The following is a 22,660-nucleotide window of genomic DNA, read 5'->3' as shown; positions in this document are numbered from 1 at the left end:
CTTTTTAAAAAAATAACAGCTTTATTAAGATATAATTCAGATACCTGTTTAAAGTGTACAGCTCAATGGTTTTGAATACATTCACAGATCTGTGTAAATCATCACCCCAATCAATTTTAGAACATTTTTATCACTCCAGAAAGGAACCCTGTATCCATCGGCAGTCACTTCCAATTTCCTACCAATCCCCTTCCCCTAGCCTTATGCATGTCAGTCTGTTTTCTGTCTTTATGGATTGGCTTATTCTGGACATTTCATATACATTGAATTGTATAGTATGTGATCCTTTGTGCCTAGCTTCTTTCACTTAGCGTGTTTTCAAGGTTCATCCATGTTGTAGCATGTATCAGTACTTCATTTTTCTGTCCAGATCATATTTTGTTGTATGAATATAACACATTTTGTTTATCCATTCATCCATTGATGGACATTTGAGTTGTTTCTGCTTTTTGGCTGATACGAATAACACTATGAACATTTATGGTTTTTGTGTAGGTGTCCTTTTTGTGTGGGGGGGTGCATATACCTTGGAGTGGAATTGCTGGATCATATAGTATCTATGTTTAAACTTTTGGGGAACTACCAGACTATTTTCTAAAGTGGCTGCACTATTACATTTCCACCAGCAGTGTATGAGTGTTCCAGTTTCACCACATCCTTGCTAATACTTGTTGATATCTGTCTTTTTCAGTATAGCCATCATAGTAAGTGTGGACTGATATTTCATTGTGTGTTTGATTTGCATTTCTCTGATGGCTAATGACGTTGAGCATGTTTTCATGTGTTCATTAACCATTTGTAAGTTTTCCTTGGAGAAATGTTTATTCAGATCCTTTGCCCATTATTTACTTGGGTTATTTGTCTTTTTTAAAAAATTGAGTTGTAGGAATTCTTTACATATCCTAGATACAAGTGCCTTCTCAGTTAAATGATTTGCAAATATTTTCCAGCATTCACTCCAGTCTACTTATATCAAGGTAGAGTGTAGTATGGTCCTGAGAAGGAAAATCAATACTTGGATAATTTAAATAATGAATTTGATACTTCAAAAATTGGCTGTAGAAAAAGACATTTGCAAGTATTAATTCCTTATATTGAAAATTTCATGAACTCTTGAAAAGCTGGGTCTCTCTTTGCTTTAATACATGTATAGGCATACCTTGTTTTATTGGGGTTTGCCTTGGTTTGCAGATACTGCAGTTTTTTTTACAAATTGAAGGTTTGTGGCAACCCTGCATCAAGCAAGTCCATCAGTGCCATTTTTCTAACAGCATTTGCTCACTTCATGATTCTGTCACATTTTGGTAATTCTTGCAGTGTTTCAAACTTTTTCATTATTATATTTGTTATGGTGATCTATGATCAGTGACCTTTGATGTTACTATTGTTATTATTTTAGGTCACCACAAACTGCACCCATATAAGATGGCAAACTTAATAAAATGCTCTGTGTTCTGACTGCTCCACTGACTGGCCATTTCCCCATCTCTCTCCCTCTTCTTGGTCCTCCCTATTCCCTGAGACACAATAATATTGAAATTAGGCCAATTAATAACCCTACAGTGGTCTCTTAAGTGTTCAAGTAAAAGGAAGTGTCATGTCTCTCACTTTAAATCAAAAGCTAGAAATTATTAAACTTAATGAGGAAGGCATGTCGAAAGCTGTGATAGGCTGAAAGCTAGGCCTCTTGTGCCAAACACTTAGCCCAGTTGTGAATATAAAGGAAAGGTTCTTGAGGGAGATTAAAGTGCTACTTCAGTGAACACATGAATGATAAGAAAGCTAAACAGCTTTATTGCTGATATGGAGAAAGTTTTAGTGGTCTGGAGAGAAGATCAAACCAGCCACAACATTCCCTTAAACCAAAGCCTAATCCAGAGCAAGGCCCTAATTCTCTTCAATTCCACGAAGGCTGAGAGAGGTGAGGAAGCTGCCCAAGAAAAGTTTGAGGCTAGCAGAGGTTGGTTCATGAGGTTTAAGGAAAGAAACCATCTTCATCACATAAAAGTACAAGGTTAAGCAGCAAGTACTGATGTAGAAGCTGCAAAAAGTTATCCAGAAGATCTAGCTAAGATCATTAATGAAGGAGGCTACACTTAAGAACAGATTTTCAGTGTAGACAAAACAGTGTTATATTTATAAGGAAGAAGATGCAGTCTAGAACTTTTATACCTAGAGAGGTCAGTGGCTTCAAAGCTTCAAGGGACAGGCTGACTCTATTAGGGGCTAATGCAGCTGGTGACTTTAAGTTGAAGCCGATGCTCATTGACCATTATGAAAATCCTAGGACCCTTAAGAATTATGCTAAAATCTACTCTGCCAGTGTTCTATAAATGGAACAACAAAACCTGGATGACAGCATAACAGTTTACAGCATGGTTTACTAATATTTTAAGCCCACTGTTGGGACCTACTGCTCAGAAAAAGATTCCTTTCAAAATATTACTGATCATTGGCAATGCATTTGGTTGCCCAAGAGCTCTGTCAGAGATATATAACAAAATTGAATGTTTTCATGCCTGCTGATATAACATCCTTTCTGCAGCCCATGGATCAAGGAGTAATTTTGATTTTGATCTTCAAGACTTACCATTTAAGAAATACATTTCATAAGGCTATAGCTGCTGAAGATAGTGATTCCTCTGATGGATCTGGCCAAAGGAAATTGAAAACCTTTTGGAAGGAATTCACCATTCTACATGCCAGTAAGAACATTTGTGATTCATGGGAAGAAGTCAAAATATCCACATTAACAGGAGTTTGGAGGATGATTCCAGCCTCATGGATGACTTTGAGGGGTTTAAGTCTTCAGTGGAGGAAGTCACTACAGCTGTGGTAGAAATAGCAAGAGAACTAGAGTTAGAAGTTGAGCCTAAAGATGTGACTGAATTGCTGGAATGTAACAACAAAAACTGTAGCACAGGGCTTCCCTGGTGGCGCAGTGGTTGAGAATCTGCCTGCCAATGCAGGGGACACGGGTTCAAGCCCTGGTCTTGGAGGATCCCACATGCCGCGGAGCAGCTGGGCCCGTGAGCCACAATTACTGAGCCTGCGCGTCTTGAGTCTGTGCTCCGCAACAAGAGAGGCTGCGATAGTGGGAGGCCCGCGCACTGCGATGAAGAGTGGCCCTGCTTGCCACAACTAGAGAAAGCCCTCGCACAGAAACGAAGACCCAACACAGCCATAAATAAAATAAATAAATAAATATAAAAAAGTGTATATTAAAAAAAAAAAAGGAAAAAAAAAACTTAAAAAAAAAAACAGAACTGTAGCACATGAGAAGTTGCTTCCTATGAATGAGCAAAGACAGTGGTTTCTTGAGACGGAATCTACTCCTGGTGAAGATGCTGTGAAGAGTACTGAAATGACAACAAAGGATTTAGAATATTATATATTACATAAAAATTGATAAAGCAGCGACAGGGTTTGAGAGAATGGATTTTAATTTTGAAAGAAGTTCTACTGCTGGTAAAATGCTATTAAACAGCATTACATGCTACAGAGAAATCCTTCATGAAAGGAAGACTCAGTGTGGAACACTTCATTCTTGTCTTTTTTTTTTTTAACATCTTTATTGGAGTATAATTGCTTTACAGTGTTGTGTTAGTTTCTGCTGTATAACAAAGTGAATCAGCTGTACGTATACGTGTATCCCCATATCCTCTCCCTCTTGCTCTCCCTCCCACCCTCCCAATCCCACCCCTCTAGGTGGTCACAAAGCATGGAGCTGGTCTTCCTGTGCTATGCATCTGCTTCCCACTAGCTATCTATTTTACATTTGGTAGTGTATATATGTCAGTGCTACTCTCTCACTTCATCCCAGCTTCCCCTTCCTCCACCCAGTGCCCTCAAGGCTGTTCTCTATGTCTGCATCTTTATTCCTGCCCTGCCATTAGATTCATCAGTAGCACTTTCTGAAATTCCATATATATGCGTTAGCATATGGTATTTGTTTTTCTCTTTCTGACTTCATTCTGTATGACAGATTCTAGGTCCATCCCCCTCACTACAAATAACTCAATTTTGTTTCATTTTATGGCTGAGTAATATTCCATTGTATACATGTGCCACGTCTTCTTTATCCAATCTTCTGTTGTTGGGCACTTACATTGCTTCCATGTCCTGGCTATTGTAAATAGAGCTGCAATGAACATTGTGGTACATGACTCTTTGAATTATGGTTTTCTCAGGGTATATGCCCAGTAGTGGGATTGCTTGGTCGTATGGTAGTTCTATTTTCAGTTTCTTAAGGAACCTCCATACTGTTCTCCATAGTGGCTGTATCAATTTACATTCCCACCAACAGTGCAAGAGGGTTCCCTTTTCTCCACACCCTCTCCAGCATTTATTGTTTGTAGATTTTTTGATGATGCCCATTCTGACCGATATGAGGTGATATCTCATTGTAGTTTTGATTTGCATTTCTCTAATGATTAGTGATGTTGAGCATCCTTTCATGTGTTTGTTGGCAATCTGTATATCTTTGGAGAAATGTCTGTTTAGGTCTTCTGCCAATTTTTGGATGGGGTTGTTTGTTTTGTCGATGTTGAGCTGCATGAGCGGCTTGTATATTTTGGAGATTAACCCTTTGTCAGTTGCTTTGTTTGCAAATATTTTCTCTGATTCTGAGGGTTGTCTTTTCATCTTGTTTATGGTTTCCTTTGCTGTGCAAAAGCTTTAAAGTTTCATTAGGTCCCATTTGTTTATTTTTGTTTTTATTTCCATTTCTCTAGGAGATGGGTCAAAAGGATCTTGCTGTGATTTATGTCATAGGGTGTTCTGCCTATGTTTTCCTCTAAGAGTTTTATAGTGTCTGGCGTTACATTTAGGTCCTTCATCCATTTTGAATTTATTTTTGTGTTATGGTGTTAGGGAGTCTTCTAATTTCATTCTTTTACATATAGGTGTCCAGTTTTCCCAGTACCACTTATTGAAGAGACTGTCTTTTCTCCATTGTATATTCTTGCCTTCTTTATCAAAGATAAGGTGACCATATGTGTGTGGGTTTATCTCTGGTCTTTCTATCCTGTTCCATTGATCTATATTTCTGTTTTTGTGCCAGTACCATACTGTCTTGATTGCTGTAGCTTTGTAGTATAGTCTGAAGTCAGGGAGCCTGATTCCTCCAGCTCTGTTTTTCTTTCTCAAGATTGCTTTGGCTATTCGGGGTCTTTTGTGTTTCCATAAAAATTGTGAAATGTTTTGTTCTAGTTCTGTGAAAAATGCTATTGGTAGTTTGATAGGGATTGCATTGAATCTGTAGATTGCTTTGGGTAGTAGAGTCATTTTCACAATGTTGATTCGTCCAATCCAAGAACATGGTATATCTCTCCATCTGTTGGTATCATCTTTAATTTCTTTCATCAGTGTCTTATAGTTTTCTGCATACAGGTCTTTTGTCTCCCAAGGTAGGTTTATTCCTAGGTATTTTATTCTTTTTGTTGCAATGGTAAATGGGAGTGTTTCCTTAATTTCTCTTTCAGATTTTCCATCATTAGTGTATAGGAATACAAGAGATTTCTGTGCATTAATTTTGTATCCTGCAACTTTACCAAATTCATTGATTAGCTCTAGTAGTTTTCTGGTAGCATCTTTAGGATTCTTTATGCATAGTATTATGTCATCTGTAAACAGTGACTGTTTTACTTCTTCTTTCCCAATTTGTATTCCGTTTATTCCTTTTTCTTCTCTGATTGCTGTGGCTAGGACTTCCAAAACTATGTTCAATAATAGTGGTGAGAGTGGACATCCTTGTCTTATTCCTGATCTTAGAGGAAATGCTTTCAGTTTTTCACCGTTGAGAATGATGTTTGCTGTGGGTTTGTCGTATATGGCCTTTATTATGTTGAGGTAGGTTCCCTCTATGCCCAGTTTCTGGAGAGTTTTTATCATAAATGGGTGTTGAATTTTGTCAAAAGCTTTTTCTGCATCTATTAAGATGGTCATATGGTTTTTATTCTTCAGTATGTTAATATGCGGTATCACATTGATTGATTTGCATATACTGAAGAATCCTTGCATCCCTGGGATAAATCCCACTTGATCATGGTGTATGATCCTTTTAATGTGTTGTTGGATTCTGTTTGCTAGTATTTTGTTGAGGATTTTTGCATCTATATTCATCAGTGATATTGGTCTGTAATTTTCTTTTTTTGTCGTATCTTTGTCTGGTTTTGGTATCAGGGTGATGGGGGTCTCATGAATGAGTTTGGGAGTGTTCCTCCCTCTGCTATATTTTGGAAGAGTTTGAGAAGGATAGGTGTTAGCTCTTCTCTAAATGTTTGATAGAATTCGCCTGTGAAGCCATCTGGTCCTGGGCTTTTGTTTGTTGGAAGATTTTTAATCACAGTGTCAGTTTCAGTGCTTGTGATTGTTCTGTTTATATTTCTTATTTCTTCCTGGTTCAGTCTTGGAAGGTTTCGCTTTTCTAAGAATTTGTCCATTTCTTCCAGGTTGTCCATTTTATTGGCATATAGTTGCTTGTAGTAATCTCTCATGATCCTTTATTTCTGCAGTGTCAGTTGTTACTTCTTTTTCATTTCTAATTCTGTTGATTTGAGTCTTTCCCTTTATTTCTTGATGAGTCTGGTTTCTCGATTTTGTTTATCTTCTCAAAGAACCAGCTTTTAGTTTTATTGATCTTTGCTATTGTTTCCTTCATCTCTTTTTCATTTATTTCTGATCTGGTTTTTATGATTTCTTTCCTTCCGCTAACTTTGGGGTTTTTTGGTTCTTCTCTCTCTAATTGCTTTAGCTGTAAGGTTAGGTTGTTTATTTGAGATTTTTCTTGTTTCTTGAGGTAAGATTGTATTGCTATAAACTTCCCTCTTAGAACTGCTTTTGCTGCATCCCATATGTGTTGGGTCATCGTGTTTTCAGTTTCATTTGTTTCTAGGTATTTTTTGATTTCCTCAGTGATCTCTTGGTTATTTAGTAGTGTATTGTTTAGCCTCCGTGTGTTTGTATTTTTTACAGATTTTTTTCCTGTAATTGATATCTAGTCTCACAGCTCTGTGGTCAGAAAAGATACCTGATATGCTTTCAGTTTTCTTGCATGTACCAAGGCTTGATTTGTGACCCAAGATGTGATCTATCCTGGAGAATGTTCCATGACCACTTGAGAAGAAAGTGTATTCTGTTGTTTTTGGATGGAATGTCCTATAAATATCAATTAAGTCCATCTTGTTTTTTTGTTTTTTTTTTTAATTTATTTATTTTTTGGCTGTGTTGGGTCTTCGTTTCTGTGGAAGGGCTTTCTCTAGTTGCGGCAAGCGGGGGCCACTCTTCATCACGGTGCGCGGGCCTCTCACTATCGTGGCCTCTGTTGTTGCGGAGCACAGGCTCCAGACGCGCAGGCTCAGTAGTTGTGGCTCACGGTCCTAATTGCTCCGCGGCATGTGGGTCTTCCCAGACCAGGGCTCAAACCCGTGTTCCCTGCATTGGCAGGTGGATTCTCAACCACTGCGCCACCAGGGAAGCCCGTCCATCTTGTTTAATGTGTCATTTAACACTTGTGTTTCCTTATTTATTTTGATTTTGGATGATCTGTCCATTGATGAAAGTGGGGTGTTAAAGTCCCCTACTATTTTTGTGTTACTGTCAATTTCCCCTTTTATGGCTGTTAGCATTTGCCATATGTATTGAGGAGCTCCTTTGTTGGGTGTATAAATACTTACAATTGTTATATCTTCTTCTTGGATTGATCCCTTGATCATTATGTAGTTTCCTTCTTTTTCTCTTGTAATTGTCTTTATTTTAAAGTCTATTTTGTCTGATATGAGAATTAGTACTCCAGCTTTCTTTTGATTTCCATTTTTTCAGTCTATGTGTCCCTACGTCTGAAGTGGGTCTCTTGTAGATAGCATATGTATGGGTCTTGTTTTTGTATCCATTCAGTCAGTCTGTGTCTTTTGGTTGGAGTATTTAATCCATTTACATTTAAGGTAATTATCGATATGTATGTTCCTATTACCACTTTCTTAATTGTTTCGGTTTTGTTATTGTAGGTCTTTTTCTTCTCTTGGGTTTCCTACCTAGAGACGTTCCGTTAGCATTTATTATAAAGCTGGTTTGGTGGTGCTAAATTCTCTTAGCTTTTGCTTGTCTGTAAAGGTTTTAATTTCTCCGTCAAATCTGAATGAGATCCTTGCTGGGTAGAGCAATCTTGGTTGTAGGTTTTTTCCCTTTCATCACTTTAAGTATGTCCTGCCACTCCCTTCTGGCTTGCAGAGTTTGTGCTGAAAGATCAGCTCTTAACCTTATGGGGATTCCCTTGTATGGTATTTGTTGCTTTTCTGTTGCTGCTTTTAGTATTTTTTCTTTGTATTTAATTTTTGATAGTTTGATTAATATGTGTCTTGGCATGTTTCTCCTTGGATTTATCCTGTATGGGACTCTCTGCGCTTCATGGACTTAAGTTTGACTGTTTTCTTTCCTGTATTAAGGAAGTTTTCAACTATAATCTCTTCAAATATTTTCTCAGTCCCTTTCTTTTTCTCTTTTTCTTCTGGGACCCCTATAATTTGAATGTTGGTGTGTTTAATGTTGTCCTAGAGGTCTCTGAGACCGTCCTCAGTTCTTTTCATTCTTTTTTTTACTCTGCTCTGCAGTAGGTATTTCCACTATTTTATCTTCCTGGTCACTTATCCGTTCTTCTGCCTCAGTTATTCTGCTATTGATTCCTTCTAGAGGATTTTTAATTTCATTTATTGTGTTGTTCATCATTGTTGGCTCTTTAGTTCTTCTAGGTCCTTGTTAAACGTTTCTTGTATTTTCTCCATTCTATTTCCAAGATATTGGATCATCTTTACTATCATTACCTGAATTCTTTTTCAGGTAGACTGCCTATTTCCTGTTCATTCGTTTGGTCTGGTGGGTTTTTACCTTGCTCCTTCATCTGCTGCATATTTCTCTGTCTTCTCATTTTGCTTAACTTCCTGTGTTTGGGGTCTCCTTTTCACAGGCTGCAGGTTCGTAGTTCCCATTGTTTTTGGTGTCTGCCCCCAGTGGCTAAGGTTGGTTCAGTGGGTTGTGTAGGCTTCCTGGTGGAGGGGACTAGTGCCTGTGTTCTGGTGGATGAGGCTGGATGTTGTCTCTCTGGTGGGCAGGACCACGTCCACTGGTATGTTTTGGGGTGTCTGTGAACTTATTATGATTTTAGGCAGCCTCTCTGCTAATGGGTGGGGTTGTGTTCCTGTCTTGCTAGTTGTTTGGCATGTGGTGTCCAGCACTGGACTTCACTGGTCGTTGAGTGGAGCTGGGTCTTAGCGTTGAGATGGAGGTCTCTGGGAGAGCTCTCGCCGATTGATAATTACGTGGGGTCAGGAGGTCTCTTGCAGACCAGTGTCCTGAACTCGGTTCTCCCACCTCAGAGGCTCAGGCCTGAGACGCAGCTGGAGCACGAAGATCCTGTCAGTCACACGGCTCAGAAGAAAAGGGAGAAAATAAATAAATAAAATAAAATAAATAAAGTTATTAAAATAAAAAATAAGAAAATATTACTAAAATTTAAAAAGTAATTTTTTAAAAAAAGAGCAACCAAACCAATAAATCCACCAGTGACAACAAGCACTAAAAACTATACTAAGATAAACATAAAAATCAGAAACTAGTCTGTCGTGTACAGCAAACCCCAAGTCTACAGTTGCTCCCAAAGTCCACGACCTCAATTTTGGGAAGATTCCTTGTCTATTCAGGTATTCCACAGATGCAGGGTACCTCAGGTTGATTGTGGAGATTTAATCCGCTGCTCCTGAGGCTGCTGGGAGAGATTTCCCTTTCTCTTCTTTGTTTGCACAGCTCCTGGGGTTCAGCTTTGAATTTGGCCCCACTCTGTGTGTAGGTTGCCCTCTGGTGTCTGTTCTTTGCCGAGACAGGAGGGGGTTAAAGGAGCAGCTGATTAAGGGGCTCTGGCTCACTCAGGTCGGGAGGAGGGAGGGGTACGGTAGTTATAATTGGAATGTGGGGTGAGCCACCGTAATGTTGCACCAGCCTGAGGTGCGCCATGCGTTCTCCCGGCGAAGTTGTCCCTGGATCATGGGACCCTGGTGGTGGCGGGCTGCACAGGCTTCCGGGAGGGGAGGTGTGGATAGTGACCTGTGCTTGCACACAGGCTTTTTGGTGGCTGCAGTAGCAGCCTTAGCGTTTCATGCCTGTCTCTGGTGTCCGCGCTGGTAGTCGTGGCTCATGCTGTTCTCTGGAGCTCGTTTAGGCGGTGCTGTGAATCCCCTCTCCTCGTGCACCCTGTAGCAAGGGTCTCTTGTCTCTTAGGCAGTTCCAGACTTTTTCCCGGACTCCCTCCCAGCTAGCTGTGGCACACTAGCCCCCTTCAGGGTGTGTTCAGGCAGCCAACCCCAGTCCTCTCCCTGGGATCCGACCTCCGAAGCCCAAGCCTCAGCTCCCAGCCCCCAGCCCCCAGCCCCCACCCGCCCTGGCTGGTGAGCAGACAAGCCTCTTAGGCTGGTGAGTGCTGCTTGGCACTGATCCTCTGTGCGGGAATCTCTCCGCTTTGCCCTCTGCACCCCTCTTGCTGTGTCCTCCTCCGTGGCTCCAAAGCTTCCCCGCCACCCTTACCCCGGTCTCCGCTCACGAAGGGGCTTTCTAGTGTGTGGAAACTTTTCCTCCTTCACAGCTCCCTCCCAGAGGTGCAGGTCCTGTCCCTATTCTTTTGTCTCTGTTTTTTCTTTTGTCTCTGTTTTTTCTTTTTTCTTTTGCCCTACCCAGGTACTTGGGGAGTTTCTTGCCTTTTGGGAAGTCTGAGATCTTCTGCCAGCGTTCAGTAGGTGTTCTGTAGGAGTTGTGCCACGTGTAGATGTAGTTTTGATGCATTTGTGGGGCAGAAGGTGATCTCCACGTCTTACTCCTCCGCCATCTTGAAGGTCCTCCATCCATTGTTGTCTTATTTTAAGAAATTGCCACAGCCACCCCATCCTTCAGCAGCCACCATCCTGATCAGTCAGCAGCCATCAACCTTGAGGCAAGACCCTCCACCAGCAAAAAGATTATGACTCGCTGAAGGCTCAGATGATGGTTAGCTTTTATTTAGCAACAAAGTATTTTTAAATTAAGGTATGTACATTTTTTTTAGACATCATGCTATTGGACACTTAGTAGACTACAGTATAGTGTAAATGTAACTCTTATATGCACTGGGAAACCAAAAAATTCATGTGATTTGCTCTATTGTGGTATTCACTTTGTTGTGGTGGTCTAGAACTGAACCTGCAGTATCTCCAAGGTATGCCTTTACTCATATAATGAAGCTGATTCTCCTTAAGTGAATAAAAACTTGTTTAGAATATGTTTATAAAATGGGTATAACTTGCAGTTCACAAGAATTAAACTTTAGAAAATCCATGGGCACAGCTCAGTTAGTATGAACATTTAATATTAATACTCTAATTGAACTCATTAGAATTTGATAAATGTCAGGTTCTTTAATACTTAAAATTCTAAACTATGCTTTTCATTTTGAGTGATCTAAGGAATGTATTTTCCAGTGTCAATCCTACTTTAAAATTGAGACTATCCAGAACTACAGGGAAAAAAAGAGAAATTGTACAAAGTGACATGACCATTACTGTGAGAGTGTTTTCATGGTTTACATCCACATTAAGTGTTTTTCTCTAAAATTTTAAACTTCATTATTTTTAAATGCCTTGTGTTATTGTTAGGTTTATGAACCAATGTATCAATTTTGTACATGTATGACTTAAGAGCCCATGGGTTTCAAATGATAAAAGTGTACTCTTTTTCATCCTTGTCTTGGGTGTGTAACTATGATTTCAAATGTAAAACTTTCCCAGGAGTTACTTACGTGTCAATACAGATAACTAGGTCTCCATTTTATGAAAGCTTGTGTAATTCAAAGCTATAGATGAGGGGTTCTCTCTTTTGGAACTGTTAGCATTTTGGGCTGTGTCATTCTTTGCTATGGAGCAGTTGTGTGCATTACAGGATGTTAACAACACCCTGTCTCTGCTAACAGATAGCAGAGTACCCCTTCCCCACAATTGTGAAACCAGAAAGTACCACTAATTGCCAAACGTTGTCACCCGGGGAACAAGATTTTTTCGGTTGAGAACTGCTGTTAGATAAAGGAATTGTAAAATGAATTTTATCATTATATACTCAACTCCTAATTTTGACAGGAATAAAATTGGTCCATTTCAGTGTCCGATATGTTTTCTTCTTTTGAACATTATCAGATCAAGGCACTAAATATTTAGTAGGTGGTCAGAAAGAAGCTGAAGAGAGAAAATAGGGTGGCCGTGTGGCAGAGAAGATTTAAATGATGAAACTGGGTAAATGAACTGTTCAGTTGCTAGTACAGCGCTTAGGGTGTGGTAGGTACTCAAATCCCGGTGTTTGAACATCTCGGGAATTCCCTAGTGGCCCAGTGGTTAGGACTCTGCACTTCCTGGTCGGGGAACTAAGATCCTGCGTGCCGTGCTGTGCGGCCAAAAGAAAAAAAATGAACATCTCACTATCTGGGATCTCTTAAATTGAGCAGTGCCTTTTGTTTGCACATATTGCGAAATATAACTTGGAGGGCTCACCACTTCGTTCTGTGTACAAATAGATTAGGTTTCTTTGGAATTAATATTGTTTGAAAGCTTTAAGTGGCCAGAGTGTACAGATTGTTCCTACGTTGTTCAGTGACGCAGCCAGGTTGCTTGAGAGACTTAGAAATAAAGGTCTTTAATCAGCTGATGAATTGATAAGCTTCTAGGTTTTGTTGTTACTTATTTTTTTATAACTTGTATACTTCTCTTTATAGCAAGAGTTTTTCCTATTGTAAGCTATCCTTGGGGCTCTTTTTTTATACATCTTACACATTCCTTATGCCCCCAAATAGTTGCAACCACAGGAAAGTAGTGTACCACAAGGGGTGTAGAGAAGTAGATTTTCAAAGTGTTCAGTTTACTGGTGCTCAGCGTTAATTGTTAGCATTGCACAGATTGCACAAGTGAAAAAAGAGGTTTAAGAAGGGGAAGATTTTATTCAGTTACAAGCAGAATGCAGGGATTCTTGCTTCTGACTAAATTAATGCATGCTACTCTTTAAATCTAAATTTAAAAATTCTAATACTGCTTTTGAACATCTCATCTGATTCAGTCTTAAAATAGGTATAAAATTCTGTTAAAAATAGAATTTCATGGCTCTTGCCTCAGAGTAAATTTTGGCCTAAAATGACTCATGGAATTTTGGATAATTCTTTCTCTGGATCCTTCTTATTTAGGCTTACTGTCTTGTTTTTTACTGTTGTAAGTGACCCACTCTGTTGAGACTGAGTAACCAAGAGTTTTCATTGCCCGCATGAGATTCCCTGAAGTTGTACATAACTTAGATATAGAGATCTTTGTTAATGTTGCCAGTTTTTTTTTTCCCCCAGTTTTTCTGTATAGTTTGGGAGGCAGTGCTCAGATTCTTCTCTCAGAAGAGACAGGTAAGTAGTGGCTGCCTGGCAAGACTAGTAGTTTAGCCTCCACCAAAGCCACTGCCCTGGCTCTGGCAAGCCAAGCTCGGCCGACCCAAAGGGGCTGCAGGCTTTCTGGGTCTGGCTGTCTTTACTGAGGTGGGGCCTATTGGTGAGTCAGCCAAACAGAGAAATTCTGAAGACTGTCTTGAGAGATAGGAGTTGAGCAAAGGGGAGAGGGTCTGAGGTGCTTAGGAAAGATGTTAATTTCTGTGGTAGGGTGATTGATGCAATGACAGGTCGGGCAGTCCTGGGAGAGGTTGCAGCATTGAGAGAGAGCTATTCATAGGGTCTTAGAAGAGGGCAAAGTGGGAGAGCTAGTGGGAGGAAACTGCTTAACCTCAGGGTGTTGTCATTGTGGCCTAAAGGTTGGTGATTATTCTGGAACGTAGTCGTCCCTTAGTGTCCTATAATCTCAACAAATCACAGAGTGATGAAACATGGAAAGAGAAGAAGAACTAAAAAGAAAATCATAAAAAGAATTAGAAAGTTAAGAGGAAACTTTAAAAACAACAACAACAAAACAACCAAAGGAACATAGGGTAGGATAAAAGAAAAGGAAATAGTTGCATTAAACCCTTTAAAATAACCCTATGAAATAGAATGAGAGGTAAAATAAGTGATATTTAAAATAAAAAGGCAGAAAAAACTAGCTAAATGGAAAAATATGAATCTAGAAGTGAAGATAATAGAAGATAATTTTTAAATAAATAGAGTTGTGAATATAAAAATTTAAAAAACCATTACAACATTCTATATTTTTTTATTTTTTTTAATTTTTTTATTTTATTTATTTATTTATTTTTTTCATGCTTAGTGTTTTATTTCATAAAACAAGCCACGCTTCGGCCCTCAAAACCACGTCCCTGTGTCCCTCCCGTTTCCGCCTCCCAGCCGTCTGGCTTCTTATATTTTTTTCTTACAGCATTTGACACAATTGTAATTTACTAATTGTTAGCCTAAGTATTTGTTTAATGTATGTCTCCTCTCCTGGTTCGTAAGCTTCATCCTAACAGCAACTGTGTCTTTCTTGTCTACTGCAGTCTTTTCAGGGCCTAGCAGTGTGCTAGCAACATAGGTATACAGCAAATTCTTTTTGAGTTAGGATAAAGAAGTATAGAAAATATTAATTTTCCTTAGAAGTTTTGTTATGTGAAATTAGAATTTAAGGTAAGGGACTAAAGAAAAACAAAGAGGCTTTTAAAAAGAGGCTAAACTAAAGTAGGCTAGGAAATAATACAAAACAATTAACAAATGTCTCAGCAGTAAGAAATTCTTGATAATGTTGAGTTTCCTGAGTTTATTATGAAACATCAGTAATACGATGACAAAAGCAAACATGTGAGAGAAAATAAGACAGGGAACCCAACTGTGTCATCTCCTCCCCTCGCCCCTCTCTGTGAGAGAGCTCCTGGGACTGAGGTCCTTTTGGTCCATCTTTTGGCTTTTCCCCTTGGAGATAGTGCTCTTGTAGGCCCCCCTTTTTTATTGAGGTGAAATTCACGTAACAAAATTAACCTTTTAAAGCGAACAGTTCATATAGTACGTTCATAATGTTGTGTAACCGTCACCATTATCTAATTCCATTTTCATCACCCCAGAATAAAACCTGCTACCCTTAAATAGTTGTTTCCATTCCCCCTCCCCCCATCCCCTGGCAAACACCAACCTGCCTTTTGTCTTTATGGGTTGTCCCTGCCCTCTTTTTATTTTTTTTTTATTTTTTAATTTAATTTTTTTAAAGTCTTTATTGGATTTGTTACAATACTGCTTCTGTTTTATGTTTTGGTCCTTCAGCCGCTAGGAATGTGGGATCTTAGCTCTCTGACCCAGGATCAGACCCGCACCCCCTGCATTGGAAGGCAAAGTCTTAACCACTGGACCGCCAGGGAAGTCCCACGTGGCCTCTTTTTAAACTGGATCTATTTGAGAGGGATGTGCTATGGCCAAAAAGAAATTATTTGGCTTTAAAGGCCTAGGTAGTACTGGGACTCAGAGCTACATATCTTTTAAATATAAATTTATTTCTTTAATAGCATTTTCAAAGACTTCGTAAACGTAAATGGTAGTTATGTGTCTATTTTATTTTAAACTTCATAATTCTCTTAATTCTTTAGCTTTCTATCTTAAAGCTCTATAAAATATAATAATTACATTGACGGTTACCTATACTACTCTAGTAATCAGATATTTATATATAATTTGCACGTGTAGCGTTTGTGTCTCTCTACATTAAAACAAGATTTCAACCACTGACCTTCTGGAGTGGGTAATTCTTTGTTGTGGGGGCTGTTCTGTGCACTGTAGAATATTTTAGCAACATCTTGGCTTAGGTGCCAGTAGCACCCCTCCACCCTTCCAAGTTGTGACAACTAAAAATGTCTCCAGACATTGTGGACTATCCCGTCAGGGGCAAAATCACCCCTGGTTGACAGCCACTGCAGTAGAATCATTCCCCTTGAGAATTTGGCATTCTCTTTACTAGAAAGAGACTATTAATATGTTATTTGTTAAAAATAATCCTCCTAGAGTTATAGAGGAGAATTGCTAAATCACCCAAGAAGCTTAGTCATTCATTGGTTTTTATAATTGTTCCCAAAACTGCTTTAAATTTTTATTTTAGTTTTTAATGTTGATTTTTGGCAATACTCTCCTTGCTAATTATGTAAGGGTCATTTCTTGTTTGGCTATGTTATGCTAAAGGAATTCAACTTGATTGCCTAATAGGAAGTAATTTCATGGAAAAAGTAAATACAGCCATCTGAGTTTTTCAGAAATACTTAAACATTAAAACTGTATTAAAGTACAGTGAATAAAGCATTCAGCAGGTGAAGAAAAGGAGAATTTTTTTAACACAAACTTTCCTACTTTGATGTCAGAAGAACTTAAGACAACCATGTTCTACTATTACCACTGAACTTATTGATAATAAATTAAATTCTCCCTTTTTGTGCTTCCCTCCTCTGCCCTAAAAGTTCTGTTTTCTCAGAGTGTAAAGGCTCTTTGGCCACTACTTAAAGCTTGTTATTTCTCAGTGATCAATGTTAAATGAATTAAGTTTTAAAAGGAATATTTGATTTGATTTAAAATATATCTCAAAATAAGTTTGTAGCCTACTAAATATTATAATTCTAATTATAGATTCCATGTAGACTTGAAAGTGACAGTTTTTAAGGACTGTCCTGCTACAAGCTAGTTTGCTAGCTAGTTTGTGATTTTACCTGTAACTAATTAAGTATAACTTGGGACAAAACTTTGGGGAAAAGAAGATGGGAGGGATGTTGGAAGCTAGTCAAAAGAGGGGAAATTCAATGTAATAGTATTAGGTGTTATCAGTTAAGTAGTAGGGTTGAGAGATGGCATCTCAACTGGCTTTTTCCTGGGCATAAATTATTTAATAAGGTCGTGAGAAGAAAGAAAATCCCACAAAGTGGAGCTTTGGCTGCTTCTCTGCATAGTAAAATTCAGTTTCAGTAAATTCTGTTTCCAGTGCATGGACGAAGGAGATGAAGCCCATCCCTCTATAATTTTTTGTACCTAAATTTTTCCTTAGTATAGATGTGGAGAGAGGTGTTATTAACATAATATGCTTTTTATAAGAATGCTTTGCTGTAGCAACTTCTGTCTCCCATATATGCTTGCAATGTATCTAATGCATTCTTATCATTTTACTTATTTAGGGACTACGTTAGGAGTGAACTAGAGTCCGCCTATGAAGGACCAATGTATTTAGAACCTCTCTCCATGAATCGGTTTACCACAGCCTTAATAGGTAAGTATTATAAAAGAATTAAAAGTGTACGTAGGAACCAACCAATCTTAATTACTATCTTCTAAAATTGGTTCATACTTAATACAAAAAATTGGAAAACTCAAAGTTATTCATGACGACTTTCAAAACATAGCCATTGTTAAATGTTAGTCTTTTTCTTTCATACATAGGTGTTTCTTATTTTACATGTTTATGATCACATATAGCCTGTAGTTCCTTGTGTTTTTTTAAGGGTAATGTAAGTATTTGGGAAGATTAATTGTAAAATAAAGCTAATAATTACTTTGTAAGATTAAAATGAAATATGTAATGTCTTAATATTGTTTACTGTTGTTGAAAGCCATTATCCTATAGTCAAAAATAAAGTGCCAGAAACATCAAGAACTTGAGACATGATTGAAATATTCAGGTAGCAGAATGCTTAAAATAGAAGTGTTGGCTAGGACCCCAAAACAATATAGATACAGTCCAAAGTGAAATACTAGACCCTACCATGCCAAAGTTGCAAAAAAGAAAGTGAGAGAAAACCAGTATGTGATTCTTAAATTCACCCATGTAGAGGGTGTTAAGAGGTTGAATGTTGGGATTTGAAGGAGGATTTCTTTAGGGAGCTGTTTTCTCTAAAATACCTGCCGGGCCCTTCTCATTTAGAGAATTTAGTGGTAGACCATTTGGAGACACATATTTTTTTGTGGCTTAGGGGGGATACTACAGACTGGTATCCAACCTAGGCCTGCAATATCTAAAGCTACACCATCCAAAACAAGCCACATGTGGCTTGTGAGCCCTTGAAATGTGACTAGTCCAAATTAAAATATACTGTAGTGTAAAACACACCCAATTTCTCAAACGTAGTACAAAAATTATGTAGAATGTCTTGTTAATTTTTTAATATAGATTGAATGTCTATGTGATAATATTTGGGATATATTAGGTTAAATAAAATATATTATTAATTAATTTTACTTTTTTTTTTTTACCTTTATAAAATGATGCTACCAGAATATTAAACATTATATATATGGTTTGTATTATAATTCTAGTCTGATATAAAGGCCAGCACTGGGCTGGCTGGCTGGCTGTTGAGTTTCTGACTGTGGAGTGAAAATGTCTTGCGGGGTTCTCCTGTATCATCTAATCTGTGTAGGCAAACGATGTTAGTTTACTATGGACTAGATGAGGGCCCCAAGAGTCAGTGGAATTTTCTTAGGTCCTCCCAAGAGGGCCCTTATAAAGATGAGAAGACTCCAACAGGGATTGAACTTCTAGATTCCAAGGAGCTGAGGAAAGAACCAAAAACAGCCAGAGGAGGGTACATAACAAGCATCCAAGGGTACTGCAGGTGAGAGATCCACAGTGATGGGAACAATCAGAAGAATCCTTAAAAGTGCCCAGGAGAAAGGAGATCCATTTTAAATATGCCAACTGCAGGGAGCACCAATACCATACCATTGTAAGAACATAGTTCAGTAAGAATTTTCTACTTCCCTCCCTCTCCTTCCCTGCCTGCTTCAGTCGTGAGTAAGTCAGGAAAAGAGTGAGACTGTGCTGGCAGAGAAAGAGGAAGAAGCTTGCCTTAATCTCTCTACTCCCTCTCACAATTGCAGGTTTTCTGTGATGCCATAGGAGGCCTCAGATGTAATAAAGGAAAACTCTCAACTTTAAATCAGTTTCAAAGTTTTGTTTGTTATTAGATTGAGGTTAGATTAGATTAGATTAGATTGTGTAACCTGTGCTAGATTAGAAAAGGTATGGGACTTGCCTTAGGGGCAGGAGAACACTCAGTTCACAGAGTGGCTTTTAAAACAGTAGGACACAAAAATAATGTTGCTTTATGGCTGTTTCCCATGAATTGGTATATTCAGTAGTGGTAACATCCAAGTATGAAAATATTTGCTAGGTTAGAAAACTCATAAAGTGTTCTCTTTTATTCTATAATGGACACAATTTAGTATAAATCTGTATATTTCCTTAAATTTTTCCTATCAATGGTTATGATAGTGTGTTTACTCAACTAAGATTCAATTAATTGGAAATAAAACAAAATCCATAAACTATTAAGTAGCAATTTTCTTTAGACTTTGATTTTAAAGTAACTTTCTACTCCTTTTCTTCCATTTCACTAATGAACTTTTAATGAAAAATTAAGTAATTTGAATATGCCATCATTTCTTAGGATTACAGACTTCTTAGAGATAGTTCTTACAGTGGAATCCTGAAATCCAAAGAGTACATTGTGATTTTGATTTATTCAGAATTGTCAGTTGGAATAGGCATGTCAAGTTAAACAACTTCCTATTCTTCTGGAGCTATAGGAAAGATTTCCACTAACAGTATGACTCCTTCCTTCTTTCACCTAAATAAGAGGAGTAGTCTTCTCTTAAAGAGAATCACAGCATATGAGTCATACTCTTCTGTGAAAGAAGATAAATGAAGCCTGTAACCCCAGAGCTGAACACCGAAATGTGCTGTCCTAGACTTATGGGAATTTTCAGAGCTTAAAGGAAGTTTACATCATGCTGAACAAGGAAAAAAAAAATTTTTTTTTTAAGAAGAAAAAAGAGAATTTTATTTGAGCCAAACTGATGATTATAACACAGGCAGCAGATTCTCAGAAAGCTCTGAGAACTTGAACAAGGAAATTTAAATATCATAGCTATGAGTACAGTGAAAGTAAGACATACCAGAATGAAAATTCCTAATCATTCCTAATATTAAAGCATTTCCTCTGAGTATTTTATTTCTTTCAGAGTTTTAGCTAATTTTTTAATCAAAGAAATATACTTACTTTTAAAAGTCAAGAAATACCACAATTTTATGATGAAAATTGGCTTTCTCCTGTACCACTCCTCTCTACTCTCAGGTATCATTCCCCAGAGGCCTCTCTCCTTTCAACTCACCGTAACTTTTCCCTGCTGTTTTCTCTTTTGTCCCTTTCTGTAAATTCTCTTAATTGGATAAGGTTCCTCCCACATTGAGCCCCTAATTTTCTTACTGTTCCATTTTCCTTTTTCTCTCTCTCTGTCTCTCTCTTTGTCTTTTGTTTTACTTTCTGAGATTTCCCAACTTTATCTTACAACCCTTTTGTTGTTATATATTTTAATATCCTGGAGTTTGTTCTCTTTTTGTTGTGACAGTCTTTTGAATTTCTTAGATATATTATTTACTTTGAAGCTTTCTTTTGTTCCTTGCGTTCTCTCCATTTGTTTTGGTCTTTGCCTTACCTGGGACAGCAGTATTTCTTAAGCCTGGATTAGAATCACGTGGTTATATTACATAAAAAATTATAAATACTGATGCCTAGACCCCATATGAGGCTGATAAACTGTAAGTGTTACTTAAATATCCTTGTGTGATCGTTTGTATTAAAGTGAGTTATTAAGTTGTCGATTGGAATCTCTTTAAGGCTTACCAACGGGTATGTTTCACATTTGGTGTCAAGTGGGACTGGCTGTTTTTGGGGGGACCCCTAAGTGTGCGTATTTGTAGGTCTTTTCACTTGGACTTGGGTCAGTTTCCCCAAAGAAGAATCTTTCTATCTCCTGTAGGGGAGGCTAGTGTCAGTGACAAGAGCTGGGTGGCAATAAACATGGCAGCAGTGTTTGGAGATCTAGAGCGATCTCATCTTTCTGGGTGCAGAGTTTTATTTTAATCTCCGTTTTTCATTTGGGCACTGCACCTCACCTCTGCCCTGAGCTGTGCACGGTGCCCAGGAGCCTATTTCAGCCTTTCCGGAGAGCAAAATTCAGTCTTCTTCTCAGGGTGGGGAAAGAGTAGTGGCCTGATGGTTGTTTTCTAGCCCCTAAGATTTTGTTGACTTATCTTACTAGGTGGCCTCTCTTCTCAGTTTTCTTTTTCTATTTCTTTCTTTCTTTTTTTTTTTCTGAGGGTAGAAAGCAAGATTATTGAGTACACTGCAGGGGAGCAGCAGGGGAGACCAAGAGGGGGTTTGCGCTGGGGGAAGGAAACTGGGCTTCTTTTATGGTCCACTCTGGTCACCCTTGGGTTAATGTTCCACCCGTTTCGTGGTTAGGGCTGAGTGTGTCATAGCTCTATCTGCCTGGAATGCCAACTGCTTGTGACTGCTGGTAATTTCCGTTGGGGGGAGAGTGCATTTGTCTTATCTTAAAAGGACTGCCCCAGCCTAAGATGGCTGTTCTTTTGTTAAGCTCTACATTTCCCCCCTGTCAGATCATCAGAGTCAAATCATTGACATCTGGGCAACGACATCATCTTGGGCTACTTCCTGCTGAGAAGGGGCGACATTGGGTCCCAGTTGGCTTTGCTGGTCGGCTATGGGGCTGTGGGATTCTGTGTGAATAGAAATTTTGGGAGGCCTGTTTGAGAGTAGTCAACTGTATTGATTCTAGAGGTTGGAATCCTTGTCTTGTCACCATTTGTAGCTTGATGGAATGAAGTCGGTTTTGTAGCAACTTGTTTGAAGTACTTGGTGACGTTGGTGGATCAGGATGGAAGGAGAAAAGAGGATCTCACAGTGTGCCTGGATTTGCCACAGACGAGCTGCCGCTGCCGAATGCACCAGGTGTTAGAAGTCAGGAGTCCCAAGGCTAGGCCCAAAGGACACTGCCACCCCATCGGGCAGGGACAGTCAGTCGATATGGGACTGGGCTTTAGGTCTGCCAGAGAGTCAGGATGTGCAATCCCTGGTCTCCAGGGACCTTAGACCATCGGCAGTGTTGAAGAGGAGAAAAGACTTTCCAGAACGTAGGCCTTGGGGTGACAGTGAGTCGGAGCCCGTCCGGAGGCCTTGGGTCCCGCTGAGCAATAACCCTGGACGGGGACCTTCAATTGCCCCAAGTCATTAGGTCGATCATTACTATCGGAAGACTGATTAGAAAAGGCAGAGAGAGGAGAGAGAGGCATTCCCTGTATGGGCCACCAAAATGCTGTGGACTGCGGTGATGGGGCTGGCAGTGTGGGTGGTAAAAGAATTTACCAAGCCAGAAGTGAGGGTAGAAAGCGAGATCTATTGAGTACACTGCAAGGGAGCAGAGGGTGAGAGCAAGGCGGGGGGATCTGCCTCAATTTTCTTTATTATTAGGTGTTTTTCTCTTTCTTAATGCCTTTATGAATGTTTTTCATATGATTTGAATATCAGTTCTTTAAAAGCTAAAATTAGTACTTTGTGGGAAAAAATACCACATATGTTACATACAGTGTAGTAAATTGTTAATAAATTTTCAGCTTTGTATAAAAATAGTTGCCGTTTTTGAATTCTTCTAACAATAATATGGATAGAACACAAATTAGAATCAAAAAATATTGTTTTGCTTTTCATTGGCAAGAAGGAAAAGAATTTGACTGATTCTTAAATTAATTTGGAAGATGACATGTTCAAGAATTTCTAAGAAATTCTGAGAGGAGCAATAGGAGGAGACTTGTCCAGTCAG

The 22,660-nt window shown here is 38.8% G+C and overlaps 1 protein-coding gene across 1 annotated transcript in view; it reads left to right on the top strand.

Annotated features, from left to right (window-relative positions):
• Positions 1-22,660, top strand: part of RNF145 (ring finger protein 145) — a 72,178-nt gene that overhangs the window by 18,711 nt on the left and 30,807 nt on the right. Inside the window, exon 4 of the mRNA XM_068536307.1 lies at positions 17,158-17,249. Coding sequence (XP_068392408.1) covers positions 17,158-17,249 — 92 coding nt within the window. The remainder of the gene's footprint in view (positions 1-17,157; positions 17,250-22,660) is intronic.

Source organism: Eschrichtius robustus, chromosome 2, assembly GCF_028021215.1.
Source record: "Eschrichtius robustus isolate mEscRob2 chromosome 2, mEscRob2.pri, whole genome shotgun sequence".
NCBI lineage: Eukaryota > Metazoa > Chordata > Mammalia > Artiodactyla > Eschrichtiidae > Eschrichtius > Eschrichtius robustus.
Note: the sequence above shows the minus strand (reverse complement) of the source record. Positions and strands in the feature narration are given on the sequence as shown.